This window comes from Nylanderia fulva, unplaced genomic scaffold (genome assembly GCF_048542155.1).
Source record: "Nylanderia fulva isolate GAGA-0341 unplaced genomic scaffold, ASM4854215v1 Scaffold214, whole genome shotgun sequence".
Classification (NCBI taxonomy): Eukaryota; Metazoa; Arthropoda; class Insecta; order Hymenoptera; family Formicidae; genus Nylanderia; species Nylanderia fulva.
In genome coordinates, this window is record NW_028190280.1 from 92,236 (window position 1) to 108,019 (window position 15,784).

The 15,784-nt window shown below is 29.8% G+C and overlaps 1 protein-coding gene across 1 annotated transcript in view; it reads left to right on the plus strand.

Annotated features, from left to right (window-relative positions):
- Window positions 1-14,340, plus strand: part of LOC146723245 (uncharacterized) — a 32,730-nt gene extending 18,390 nt beyond the window's left edge. The window contains exons 2-6 of the mRNA XM_085482720.1: window positions 11,528-11,969; window positions 12,069-12,202; window positions 12,532-12,562; window positions 13,363-13,672; window positions 14,141-14,340. Coding sequence (XP_085338846.1) covers window positions 11,528-11,969; window positions 12,069-12,202; window positions 12,532-12,562; window positions 13,363-13,672; window positions 14,141-14,340 — 1,117 coding nt within the window. The remainder of the gene's footprint in view (window positions 1-11,527; window positions 11,970-12,068; window positions 12,203-12,531; window positions 12,563-13,362; window positions 13,673-14,140) is intronic.
- Window positions 14,341-15,784: the final 1,444 nt, after the last annotated feature.

Consider the following 15,784-nt stretch of genomic DNA (forward strand, 5'->3'; position numbering starts at 1 on the left):
CTGAAAGGCGGCATCGCCACGAGTAATTTGAGCCAAGAAAAAATAAAATCGGTCAAGCCGTTCTGGAGATACAAGCGGTCAAAAAGTGACGTTTTTCATGAAAAATGAAGTAACGTCGTCTTCTTCTTCTTCTTCTTCTTCTTCTTCTTCTTCTTCTCTGTCCGCGTATAAATCTCTTCTCACCTTTCACTCACACCTCCCTCAACTTCCACCCACCCCTTTCCCTCCCACATCCCGCCTTCACCCCACCCCACCCCCACCACCACCACCACTCCCACCCCACCCCCACCCTTCTTTCGCCTCTTCACCCTCTTTCGTCCTCTCTCACCCTCTTTCGTCCTCTCTCACCCTCTTTCACCCTCTTTCGCCCTCTCTCACCCTCTTTCGTCCTCTTTCACTCTCTTTCATTCTCTCTCACCCTCTTTCATTCCCTCTCACCCCCTTTCGTCCTCTTTCACCCTCTTTCGTCCTCTTTCACCCTCTTTCACCCTCTTTCGTCCTACCTCACCCTCTTTCGTCCTCTCTCACCCTCTTTCGTCCTCTTTCACCCTCTTTCATTCCCTCTCACCCTCTTTCGTCCTCTTTCACCCTCTTTCGTCCTCTTTCACCCTCTTTCATTCTCTCTCACCCTCTTTCGTCCTCTCCTCACCCTCTTTCATTCTCTCTCACCCTCTTTCACCCTGTTTCGTCTTCTTTCACCCTCTTTTATTCCCTCTCACCCTCTGTCGTCCTCTTTCACCCTCTTTTGTCCTCTTTCACTCTCTTTCGTCCTCTCTCACCCTCTTTCATTCTTTCTCACCCTCTTTTACCCTCTTTCGTCCTCTTTCACCTTCTTTCACTCTCTTTCGTCCTCTCTCACCCTCTTTCATTCTTTCTCACCCTCTTTCGCCCTCTCTCATCCTCTTTCGACCTCTTTCACACTCTTTCGTCCTCTCTCACCCTCTTTCGTCCTCTTTCACCCTCTTTCGTTCTCTCTCACCCTCTTTCGACCTCTTTCGTCCTCTTTCACCCTCTTTCGTCCTCTCTCACCCTCTCTCACCTCTTTCACCCTCGTACGTCCTTTCTCATCCTCTTTCGTTCTCTTTCACCCTCTTTCGCCTATCTCGTCTTCTCTTACCCTCATTCGTCCTCTCTCACCCTATCTCCAAAAAATCATAAAAATGAAAAGGTCAAGCCATGTTCAAAAGAAGATCCTCAAAAATTTAAACCTAGTCTGTACAATGAAAATTAATTACTCGTAATTCCAGAGTTCCAATTTGTTAATATCGAATAATGTATTTGTTTCAAGTAATGGCAGTAGAGTCAAATACATACCTACGTATATGCAGTTTTTGCTGTTAATTGTACTTGAACGAAAAAAATAATTAAATGATTTAAATATAGCACATTTTAAATCAAGAAACTTATATAATCGAACTCTGTTTAGGAAAAGGTAGAACATTTCATTTGCCTCTGCCTTTACAAGAAACATTGGATAAGGTATGTCCTCCGGAAGATCCTATAAATTTGAATCACGAGTTGCACATTCTCGTTCAAGGTATACCCAAGAAATCTAAAGTGGTTTGGGAAAATTTGGTAGATATTAATAAAATGTATAAGGCTTTACAATGGTTGAAAGAAAATAATCCTCATTACTCAAAAATTCGTCTTCCAGCGTCATCTGATGATCTATTAAAGGATAAGTTGCAGGAAACAGAATATAGGATTGTCGATGAGGAAAGCGACAATGACGAAATAAATGAGGTGGTTGAGGAATTACCAGCATTGAATTTGTACAATGTACAGCAAAACAAAAATAATAATGATCAAACCGTTTTAAAATGTACGGCTTTTCTCACACAAATCACTGAACATTCGGATATTAACGATAAGTATACAATATACCTAATACACGCGAAAAAAATCGATAACGAATCTGCATTGAAGCTTTATCAAATGGTGAGAATTGAAGATTTTCCAATGGATAATGGTTATAAATATCTGGATGTCATGTGTTTCCCTGATTTATATCCTGATGGTGTCAATGGACAACGAGAAGATAGAAACTTTGCATTGCCGGAATATTTATTTATTAGAACACGATTGATGTCGAAACATAGTAGATTCAGGTTGAATCTGCAGTATCTGTTCTTCCTTCTCAATGATGCTAACTACCGACAGTTGAAAAGTGGTATCTATTATACGATGATGGTTACTAACCCACGAGAGAGATACACTGCTGGTAGATACTTGAACGAATTGAAAGGTTACCAATTAGAATCGAATTTAATGAGTATTTTCGCAAAATTGAGAAATACGGATCAATTTTGGCGACAACCGTCCAATAATGTAAAATGCATGACTTTGCATTACGGTCCAGCGACGTGGTTTTTGACTTTGAGTCCTAGTGAATGGAAATGGTCCGATTTGGGTGAATATTTACGAGATATGAATCCCGATAAAGAGAAGTTAGGCATCAGCGAACTAATCGCATACGATCCTGTAAGTACTTCTAGATTCATGTGCATAAAATTCAAAGCCATGATTGATTTTATTTGTTCGTCCGATAATCCAATAGGAAAGGTTATTCATTACTTCTGGCGACTGGAATATATACATAGAAGTATCCAGCACATGCATTGTATGATTTGGATAAAAGATGCTCCAGTATTAGGAAAATCGCCGGATGAAGAAGTTGCTACGTTTATTCAAAAATACGTAACGTGTGAAATTCCAGATGAAAATGTTTCGCCAACGTTGTACGATACGGTAATAAGTGATCAGAATCATAAACATAACTCGTATTGCATGCGTACGAAAAAAACGGAAACTAATATATACAGAAAGTGTCGGTTCGATTTTCCTCGGCCAGTTACTGAGAATTTCGTTTTAAGAGACGTTATCACTTCGATAGTCGGTAGAAAAAATTTACGCAGTAAGAGCAGATTGTACGATCTTCCTCGCAAGGAGTCGGAAAGGTTTATAAATGATTATAATCCGTCTATCAAATTAGCCTGGGAGGGAAATATGGACATACAATTTATTAGAGAAAAATCAGAGTTTTTAAACTCATATCTAACAAAATACACGACAAAGTCGGAAAAATGCAATACAGACTTTGAAGTGATAGATTCGAATAAGTCCTTGGCATCGAAACTGTGGAATTTTGCAATGCGTTCATTAAATAACAGAGAATGCGGTGCTTTAGAAACTGCGGATACACTATTAGGGAATCCCTTGTACGGTATGGATAATGATACCATGGTCAAATGGATCGATGTTAATGAGGTGAGAAATAGAAAAGTTAAAACATTTAATGAAATTTAAGCTCTTGATGAAAATTCTACGAATATTTACTGTTCGTCACTCATCGATGATTACTATCCAAATAGACCTCAGGAATTAGAATCATTGAATTTGTACGATTTTGCCAGATTCTGGGAAATTACGAAACAGATGTCAAATAATGACGAAGTCAAGTGTTACAAACTGGCATCGGGTTTATTTTTAAAAAAACGAAAAAAGGGTTATTTAATTAACCATTATCGATTTAATATAAAAACTGAGCCCGAAAAATACTTTTACTCGCTGCTTCTTCTGTTCAAACCATGGAGAGATTTGAGTGAACTCAAAGGTACATTAGAGACTTACTCCCTGAAAATACGGTATAACACAAATCGGAAGTTGATACGAAAATTCGAAATTTTACTAAAGAAAGATTGGAGGTTTTTAATTTATACAATTTTCACAACTCTTATTTCAATTATTTATTCTACCCATCGAAAGTTTTTTGAGAGCAGGCCGCCATGTTATTTTTCTGAGTCATTAACAAATTGGTACTCTGGAATTACGAGCAATTATTTTTCATTGTACGGGCTAGTATGAATTTCAAATCAAATCTCTATAAACGACTATTATATTTTGTGCACTAAGAATAACATATCGCACTTATTTTCTAGAATCAAATTGTAATCAGTTTTACTTATATGTATGTATATTCAATGTGAACTTGCACCTTGAATAAAATATCACAGTTACTTTTCATGGTAATATATTATTACTAAATTTAGATAATATACACTTTACGTATGTTCACTTTGAACTGGCACCTTGAATAACATATCAGTTACTTTTTGTGATAATTTATTATTAGATCGTTTAAATTTTTGAGTACCTTCTTTTGAACATGGCCTGACCTTTTCATTTTTATGATTTTTTTTAGGATATATTTTATTTTCAGGTATAAATTTTGTCTTCAAAATAAAAGTTTAAATAAAAATGAAGAATGCCTATCTTTATTCAAGAATCAGGTTTGTTCCGGAACCGATATGTTTAATTTTAATTTCAAAAACTTGTATAATTAAAATAAATTATTTACAATAAATAAATCTGATGCTATCCTTTCACGAAAAGAACTTTTAAAATTCTTAATTTGTCAAATCAATTTGTACGTGCGTACAATTAACAGGCTATAATGAGGCTTTCAAAATACGACTTTATCATAATAATCGATCATGGACTAAAATGTGATTTGTTTCTTTGCAAAACATTTTTCAGTCTGCTCATACATTTTTTTTAATTATTCTCAGTTGATATCGATCATCTCGATTAATCTACATAATTTTATTTAATCTTGAATAAGAATTATAGTACGCTTTAAAAATTAATCGGTATCAATTACCTTCAAAGTATGAACTTTATGTTTCTTTTTGTTTGAAATATATCTGGTAAAACAAATTTCAATAAAAATAATTGAGATTCTGTCGAGAACTCTCTAGAAAATCGTAAAGCAGATTAAAAAAGTAAGGTATGTATATTCTTAGTTTAGTAATGCAATACATTAATTTGCAAATTTATTTGTATTTTTCTTCACCGTTCGTGAATAATAATTATCTGTTTTAGACGCAAAAAGTATAATAAAATGTAATTAATAGCATGAGTTAAATATAAGAGTTGCAGTATAAAGGAGTCTTTTATAAGCAAATAATTGGCGAATAAAAATAAAAAATTAAAAAAAAAAATAAAATTCCTCAGAGAAGAATAAGCAGAGATAATTGTAATTATATTATTGTAACTTTAATAACTGCAAATTTTAACATGAGAAGAGACAAATGAAGATTTTATGCAAATTGCACTTTTCTAATTATCGGGAAAATGCAGAACAAACGAGGGCTAAAAATAGACCGAGATAAAAACGACCCTTCCATGGGCGCCCGCAGGAATCTTTCCAGGAGAAAGCATATTAAATTAAAAAAAATGTTGTCCTTAATTCTTTTAAATTTTATTTTTTATCTTCATTCTTTTATATTAAATATGCAAATAAATTTTAGTATTAATTAGTGATGTCAAAAAAAGAGCAAATGCTTAATTTTTTTAAATGGTTAATTCCAAGGCAAAAGTCCTTTTTGCTCCCTTATGCGTACGCCAATGGACCCAATCCTATTTTTAGAACTAACGATTCGATTTTGTACCCTTACCAATGGGAGTAGGGTGAGGTGAAGGCAACTGCAAGTTGTAGAAAAGTTTATGGTCTCAGTGTCATGGTCTCAAGGTCAGTGTCTCAGTAGTTTTTGTTCTGAAATGACATTTTTTGTCAGATTATTGTAAATGCACTAAAAATCGTGGCGATTGTTACGAGGACCACATTTATAACATTAAAATATAAAATATATCGTAAACTATTCACTTTTTGACTACCCTATCCTTATAATTTTTTATGCAGAATATTGTGAGAAATCAATTTACTTAAAAAAATATAATGGTTTTATTTAAAAAATTCAAAGTAACATTAATTTGTTAAAAAAATTTTTTTGTAAATTTTATTATTGCATATTATAGCTTGCGTAAAGTAGATAAAGTTTCACTGCATAAACTTTTTTTTAAACTGGCGGAAATGTCCCAAAAATCGTGGCGACCGTTACGTGAGTCACCGCTGTATACTGCATGTATATATATAATTTCTCTGAGAACTCTCTCTGATAATTACATACATTTACATACAAGTTAAAAATATGTATAATTTAAGTGCTATGTACTGTAATTTAACGTGCTATAAAAATCTGTTTAGGAATTAATTGACAAGAAAAATCATTTAAAATCTAATATTATACTTTCCAGCTTCGAATTCACTTCAACATGCAAATGCAATTGAATGTAAGTCGGGAAAACGTAAAATTTGCGGTTGGAATGTTCGTAAAACATACAGATGGTGTTAATAGTTGTACAGGTGTAATAATCGGATGGCATTGACACAAAGATGAACATATTAAGTTGATCAAAAGAGATACGAAAAGACCTAATTATTGGAATGATTTCTTTACAAGTGAGCACGTGTGGTTAATGCCGATAAATTACTGTCGTAATTATCAAAAGCACCAAATATTTTACATAATTCTAAACAACAATAACGAACTTTGTTATATGGGAGAAGGTATGAATATCATTAAAATATGTTTTTATTTAAAACTATATTTGCTTATTCTACGAACTCATGCATCTCCTGGTAGCACAGTCTGCCGGAAATTGGACAAAATTACTACACTTACTCTTACAAGTCACAAACTTGCAACAAAATTGCACCGGACGTGCACAAGAGTCTGTCGGTCAGATATAATGCAGCAGAATTGCGCACGCATCGGCTGCAATTCTGTTGCATAATATCTTTACACGCAATCTTCTGCCGTCCGACTTGAATCAGATTCGAAAACATAAAATTTTTTGCTGCATGGTAATTGCGGCAGAATTGTAGCAGAATTGCAAAAAGTTTGCTACCAGGGTCCTTCTGTACATAGTATCAAATAATATTTTTTTATTTTGATTTATTTTGTTACATTTCTTAACTTATTTATTTCTTAATTATTTCTATTTTTTATTTTATTATCTATATTTTATTAATTACGTTGTTTATATCGTAATTATTAAATTTTTATTAAGAATTTTGAAATCTATATAAGTATATATTGAATAGAAATTTGAATTTAACTGACTAAAAGAGTGTAAGCAAATAATAGTGTGTCAGTGATAACAAATTAAATTTTTTGCTGTAAATGAATAATTGTGTTGTGCACATGAATTTTGCTTGATACGATGCTAAGAGTTATTTGGAATTAAACCTCAATTCGAGACTTAAATATCATTCATATGTGCGGCTTCTAATCAATTAAAAAAAATAGATTCTAATTTACATTATAATTTTAAGCTGCACTTTGTATTTAATTTTAATTTTAACCAAATTTGTATTATGCACATAATTTTAATTTTTTATTTATTATTTTGTACATAATTTTAATTCTTGAATTTCTATTATGCACATAAAATTTTAATTCGTCGAATTTTTATTATGTAAATAACTGAAATTGTACCTAATCGAAATTCGGCCATTAAATATATATAACTAAATAAATATAACAGCATAGACATTAATTTACACCGATGTTCATTTCTCATTTTAACTTTGACTTTCAATCGTATAACAACAATTATACAAAATGTTTGTGCTCTTGTGATATTTTAACTAATTTATCGATTAATTGTTTCAACATATGGACATAGAAGTGAGTAATTTATCACGATAAAGTATCACCCATAAAAAAATATTCTACTTGCAAGCGTGGAATTCCTCTTAACAGTTCTTTTAAGCAGAAAATCTTACAGAAAGCATGTCCCTTTTAAATACATAGATATTTATCTGTAAACAAAAGGATGCGTGAGCTATGATTAAGAATAAATTCCTCTATAAGAAATTTCACTATAGTAACATGAATATCCTCTTAAAGTAAGAGGATATGCAAAATTCTTGCGGAATGTATATTTGTTAAAAAATTATTGTTATTTACTTCCGAGCTATATACGCGCCATCTTGGCGACGAACAATAACGAGCTTTGTGCGAGTCTGTGCGTGTCGTGCGTTATGCGTGATTATCTTGTAAAGAATGAACGACGTACAAAAGTTGTTGATTGAAGCACATTTAGGCGACTACTGGCCCGCATTTGAAAGTAAATATTATTACTTTAATATATTTATTCTGCGACTACGGTTTATATCTCATAGATCTTATTTCATCTGTGACATCGATTTATCTCATATAGATCTAGTTGGCTAATGTTTCACGCAAGTTTTCTACATGAGTGGTATACGTATGAAAAAAAATATAAATCTCACTTTTGAAAGATATTATATTCTTCTGTACAGTAGTAGAGAGAGAGAGAAAGAGAAAGAGAGAGAGAGCAAAACGATTCCTCTTGAAAAAAATTTAATACACTATAAATAAAATTATTTGAGTTTCAAATTAATACTCAGTAAGGTTGAAAGTAGAGGATACTTGTCTTAAAGTATTGTTTTAAATGTTTTACATAAGAATATTATTAGATTAATAAAAAGAAGACATACTCTAGCATTAAGAGAATTATAATCTTAAATCCAGTATCTCTTGTTCAGAGGATATTCCGCTAGATTGTAGAGTATCTTCTTGAGGCTGTATATAAGAGTCAAATCCTTTAGAGAGAGAGAATCGAAACGGAACCGCTAAATAATAGAATATTTTTTATCTTACGACAAAGTATCTTTACATTAGTTACGATAAAGTATCCTTTGTTAAATTTTCTCAGCACTATAATAATAACTTATGCATATGTGTAGTGCGGTTTATTACGAAACTCGTTGAATTCCAATGTTTGACTGTGCGAATTTTTTAAGATAATGACTCATAAAGAAACTTTAACCATCTTTTCCTCCGTCTATCAACGAGGAATTATGCCAAAGGTTTTTTTTTGAATGACTTGTACAAAATTGTTTAGAACATTTTACTGTATTGGCGATATCCGAGTTTCAAATTGACATGGCTTTCTCTAATTAAATACTTTCGATACCACATTACATCACATATTTTTTTATATCATAATTTTATATCATGTTTTAATGTTTTATTTATTTTTAAATTTTGTATTGAAAAAGACCTTAGTGAGATCGAAACGTTTACATGTGAAGGATATTAATAATAAAGAAAAATTTTTATTCACACCTAATTTTTGTTCGATTGTTGGCCTATTAAGTTATTTTTATTAATTTTGAATTTATGGGTGTATTTATAGGTATGTATACGTCTTTATTTCTTCTCAAGATTTCTTTCAAAAAATTGCAATACAAAATACCTAAATAGAATTTCTTTAAAACTTACATATGTACAATTATTACTGATTTTACAGTTAAATTTTATTGCCATAATCTGTTGGACATAATTGAAACATAGATATTTAATTTTAATATTTATATTACCGATTATAATTTTTATACAACTATATTAATATATTCATAAAAATATTAATATTATCATTTTTATGCAGGATGGACCAATAACTTTGTCCACCTGGAATATCTTCGTTACTTTTAAAGATACAAAAATAGTGTATAAGGTGTTTCCGATACATATACATCATTGTCGAGTTGCTTATCTGCTTATTGACAGGGGCATGCTTATTTATAGATAAATTCTACTATATGGCTTATTATATTCATTAAAAATTTATTATATGACTTATAAATATTATATCATATTAATAGATATAATTTATATTATATGACTTATTATATTTATAGATAAAAATTATAGATAAATTAAAAAATCTCTTACTATAAATAAGCACCCTGAATAGTGAAAGGCAAGGGGTTTTACTATAAATAAACACTCCGAATAGTGAAAGGCAAGGGGACTCGCTATAAATAAGCTATAAATAATAAAGTCAATTTTATTAAAATAAGAATATCGTTTTATTAGAGAAATATGTAAAGAATTTAAAAAATACTTGAAAATAAAAAAAATGTTTTATAAAAAATTATGTTAGAAAGTGTTTAAAGATGATTCGCCCCCTGACTCTTCTATTTGACATCAAGAAATGTATCGCGCTATTTTCAAGAACTTTATTTAATATAAAAATAATTATTACATATTATTAAAATCTATAAAGTGATACAAAGAGTTATTTAAGAAAAATATGTCTCAAATTTTAAACATATAGTTTAAATTTTAAACTCTAAAGACGCATAAAGTGGAAAAATGCATTCTGCATCTTTTCTTCCTACATTTTATGCAAAATGCACTTTTCCTTTTTATATTCTCGGGAAAATGCAGAAAAAACCTTTTGTGTACGCCCATGGACCCTTCCTATTTTTTGACCTGACTTGTTTCTCTTTTGTATTCTTACCAAGGAAGTCACGTGACAACTGCAAGTAGTAGAAAAGCCTAGGTCAGTGGCTCAGCAGAATTCAGAGCATGGGTCTAGTGTAAAGTGTGAAACGCGAATAAAACGTCTCTAGCTTTATTCTAAAGTTAGGAAAGAAGAGAATACAAGACTACTATTACAGTGGTGTGTCTAAAAAAAGCAAGAAATTTGTCAAATAATTTATACGCGATTAGTGTAATCATCGACTTTATTTTTTTTTGCATTTATAATAAATACGCTAATAAGCCCACCTCCCGAGATGCCGAACATTTCTAGTTGCAAAATTATGGAGTATATGAAGGGTATCTTCTCGATACGACCGTAATACAGATTATGTTGCATATGAATTTGAATGGATAATAAACATTTTTTCTGAAAGGTAACTCTCTTTTTGTTTATAAATATTTTGTAACTTTTTTTATTAATCTATCACGTGCAATATATTACTTCTACAGAAAATTTTATAAGAATTCTAGAAAAATAAAATAGTTATAAAATATTAAAAATATCATTAAAAACAGTAAAAAATTCAAATAAAATCGATATAAAAAACGAGTAGGAAAATAAAAATACGACTAATGAGAGATAAAAGAAAATAATATATTCGAGCAGTCGAGATCTTATAAAATTTTTTTCAATTGTTCAATTTAAAATTCACTTTACTTAAATGTTATTAAATTTAGTTAAATGTATTTTCTTTAATAATTAAAATTTTTATAAATAACTTATCGCATATTCCTTTTTTTACATTTTGGCTTTTATTTTTTTATTTATTTTAATAATATATTGTTTTCTGTTTTTTTAATTTATTTACTTTACAATTGTATTTTTCTCATACATACATAAAATTTCAAAAAATTTATTGAAAAATTTATTGAAAATTCATTACTGCTGCAATAGTATTTTATTACAAAATATTTTGATTCAATTGTAGATGGTCGTCTTCAAAAAAACTATATGACAAACAGTGGCTTCCTTGTAACTTTGTGTTCACAGGCATAAATTATGTAATAGAATTACGGAAAATTGTGGACGATATATCGAAAAAATATTTTCAAGAATCAAGTATTTCTGATCATAATCAATATATTTGTCCAATATATAATTTTATAAATTTTACAGACATATTCGATGTAAATGATAGTTTAAACAATTATTTGTCTGAAATAACGACTGCGCCTGAAAAATACACTTATATCATCGATGAGCTTAAATACGAGCTTGCAAATACTCCACGGTAAGATACCATTTTCAATACCATTATATATAGTGCTAAAATATTTATAAATAAATATACTTATTGCACAGTTAATATATCAATTTTTTTCAGAATTGGTAGCGATCTAACCAAAAAATATTGCATTTCAAAAATATTTCGCTATTTAAAGCAAATTTCCGCGGAAAATGAATGGAAACGATATGTAGAACTGTTTTCTGAAACAGCTATATTTGAAAAGATTGCTACTACTATAGCACAATGGATTAAACCCGAAGAGGATGTAGATTATGAGTCCATAGAAGCATCAATCGGTAATATGGTTACGAATGTACTGAATTCCCTCAAAAGAAAATATCCTGATCATTCAATACACTCGACAGCCAATGAAACTTTTTTCCGTTGGAAAAATAACCGTCTTATGGTCTTTGAAAATCATTGGAACGAAATAGAATCAATGGAGATTATGAATACAATCCATGAATATATATTTATCAAACTAAACTTTCAATTATGCGGCAAACACTCCAACATAAAATATTTATGTATAGATAATGTTAGTTTTATAACAGATTTTTATAATATATATTTTAATTAAAAGATCTAAAATATTTGCACTCTAATTAATTTCTGTATTTTGTGATTTTTGACGCAGGTCTTAGAAGCAAAATGTGGCGAAGAAATAATTGTATTAATAATATGTAAAAGCGTGGCCAGAAGACTTGGTATAGATTGTATGGTACTGAGATTAGACGAGAAAAATTGCAAGTTTCTTTTACTTTGGAGATCGTAAGTGTAATATTATTATATTTGAAATTATCTATAATTTCCAGTATTACTTTTATTATATACACACATGCATATAATAATTCTTTATTGTTCGCAAAACCAGAAACCCGGACCAAATAAGGTGCTTTAACAAATTTTCTAAGAATATCCAAAATTCTTCTTACAGTCAGCCTTTGACAAATGACAATTATGAAAATTATTACTTAATTTTAACATCTAAAGAGGTAAAAATTACTATATCATACATATATAATTTCTATTAATTTTAACATTAATTTAATTAATATGTTCGTAAAGATGTGAATCAATAAGACATGCTTTATACGTAGGCTGAAACAGTTATACAATCTTACATTTTTTGTTTGTAATTAAAGCTGTCTTCTTTAATTTTCACTTCTTTTTAATTATTTTCAGATATTGATAGAGTTGATAAAAATATTTATGGATATAATAAAATATTTCAATTATTGCGAATTTTCTTTGTTTAATCCGCATGAATGGAAATTCTTCGAAGTAATTACGGTATGTTAAGCACTATATAATACATGTATATATACATACAATATATATATATATATATATATATATATATAAGGTGTCCGGTAACTAACGGACCAACGATTACAAATGGATTCTTTGGTCAATTTGGGAACGATTTTTTTTTAGCGAAAATGTCGAAAAATGTCATCATTTTTTACAACTTTCCAATATTTGTCATTATGTATTATTATAACTAAGTCTCAAATAAAAATTATATTATAATAAACTCTACTTAAATTTAACTGAAGAATGTAATTATGTTAGATTTTTAACTCCAAAACGTTTAGTTTTCAAAAAATCTATTTTTTTCAATCGCTTATAAATCGAAAATTATTGACTTCTCAACATTTTTTGTTAAGGAAAAATTGTCTCCAAATTGGCCAGAGAATCCGCCCTTAATCATTAGTCCGTTAGTTACCATGTATATATATATATATACATAATATATATATATATATAATTTCTCGGAGAACTCTTTCTGATAATTACATACAATTACATACAAGTTAAAAATATTTATAATTTAAGTGGTAAGTACTGTAATTTAACGTGCTATAAAAATCTGTTTAAAAATTAATTGACAAGAAAAATCATTCAAAATCTAATATTATACTTTCCAGCTTCGAATTCACTTCAACAAACAAATGAATATAAGTCGGGAAAACGTAAAATTTGCGGTTGGAATGATAGTAAAACATACAGATGGTCCTAATAGTTGTACAGGTGTAATAATCGGATGGCATCGACACAAAGATGAACATATTAAGTTGATCTCAGAAGATAAGGAAAGACCAAATTGTTGGAATGATTTCTGCTTTACACGTGAGCACGCGTGGTTAATGCCGATAAATTACTGTCATAATTATCGAAAGCACAACACATTTTACATAATTCTAAACAACAATAACGAACTTTGTTATATGGAAGAAGGTATAATTATCATTAAAATATGTCTTTATTTAAAATTATATTTGGTTATTCTACGAACTCATGCATCCCCTGGTAGCTTTTAACTTATTTATTTCTTAATTACTTCTATTTCTTATTTTATTATCTATATTTTACTGATTATGTTGTTTATATCGTAGTTATTAAACTTTTATTAAAAATTTTGAAATTTATATATATATGTATACATATATATTGAATAGAAATTTGAATTTAACTGATTAAAAGAGTGTAAGCAGATAATAGTGTCAGTGATAACGAAATAAATTTTTTGCTGTAACTGAATAATTGTGTTGTACACATGAATTTTGCTTGATACGATGCTAAGAGTTACTTGGAATTAAACCTCAACTCGAGACTTAAATATCATTCATATGTGCGGTTTCTAATCAATTAAAAAAAATAGATTCTAATTTACATTATAATTTTAAGCTGCACTTTGTATTTTAGACGTTTTGGAATTAACAACGCCGCAATGGATCGAGAATAACGAAATAGGTCGTTATTTTTATGCATTTAACGGTACACATTACGTACCAAATAAAAGGTTGACAAGAATTTACCCTCAAGATTCTGCTATAACTGCCAACGTATATAACAAAAATTTTTCTTGTTCAACCGGTTGCCCTTCAACTTCCAATGCTGGGTAAGATACATTTAAAATGTATCTTGATATACATTTGAAAAATAATTGACACGTATTTTTTTATTTCGGCAATGGTGCGGGTTTAAGGGTAAAAACCACCCTTTGACGTTAGCGGCCAAGCATAGACAGAAAGTAATCATTTAATTTAGAAGAAAAAATACTTCCAAAAGGGTTTTAGTACAGTTGATTCCGAATCTGATGTCAAAATTACAAAATCCAAAATTGCGGATCCAATATGGCGATTACATCTCATGATAAAGGGTGATTTTTAAAATAGAAATCAGAAAAATGTCTCTCACTATAAAATCCCTTGTAGAAATTTATCACTAGTAACACCAATTAATCATTTATTTCAAGTACTTAAAATATTGATATACAGTAATTTAAGTACTCGAAATAAGTGATTAAATACTCGAAATAAGTGATAAATTGGCGTTACTAGTGACAAATTTCTATTAGAGATAAGCACCCCAAATAGTGAAATGTAAAGAGACTTACTTTAATCAAGCATCCCATTAAAATATGTACAGAAACGGGTTTTAAATCGGTCTGCAGTAAACTTTGAAAACTATAATTTTTCTTGGCTAACTGCAGAGCGTTTCAAACCAGAAGAATTTTTGTAATTTTAATCATTATGTTGAATCCGCCATTTTAAATTTTGGACATACACTTTCGTAAGCTTCCTTGCCAGATACACAAAATGTATCTAGATACTGTGTCTAGATACTACCCAACACTGTCAACTTCGAAACATATATATAATATCTGAAAACTAACATAATAAAGATAAATATATTACATGTAATTCTCAAATGTGTGTGTATATTTAGGTATGTATACGTAAATGTCTCTATTTTTTCTCAAGAATTCTTTCAAAAAATTGCAATACAAAATACCTAAATAGAATTTCTCTAAAAATTACACATGTACAATTATTACTAATTTTACAGTTAAATATTATTGCCACAATCCGTTGAATATACTTGAAACACAGACATTGAATTTTAATATTTTTAATATCGATTATAATTTGTCATCAAAATATATTAATATATTCATAAAACTATTAATATATTCATTCTTATACAGGTTGAACCAATAACTTTGTTCACTTGGAGTATCTTCGTTATTTTTAAAGATACAAAAATAGCGTACAAGGTGTTTCCGATACATATACATTATTGTCGGGTTGCCTATCTGCTTACCGATAGGGTCATGCTTTCCAATCGAAAAGTGTTTCTAATTAAATAAAAGAAAAAATTGCGATAAGATGTATCCGTTGAAAATATACAGATGAAGTCTGCATGTATCAAATTGTCTTAAATATATTTCTTTATGACATATTATCATATAATGTGACAAAAACATTTTGGAGTTTTCAAATTTGTGTATACAATCATCGTCTACAAATACACTAAGAACAAATCAAGCAAATATATATACATATA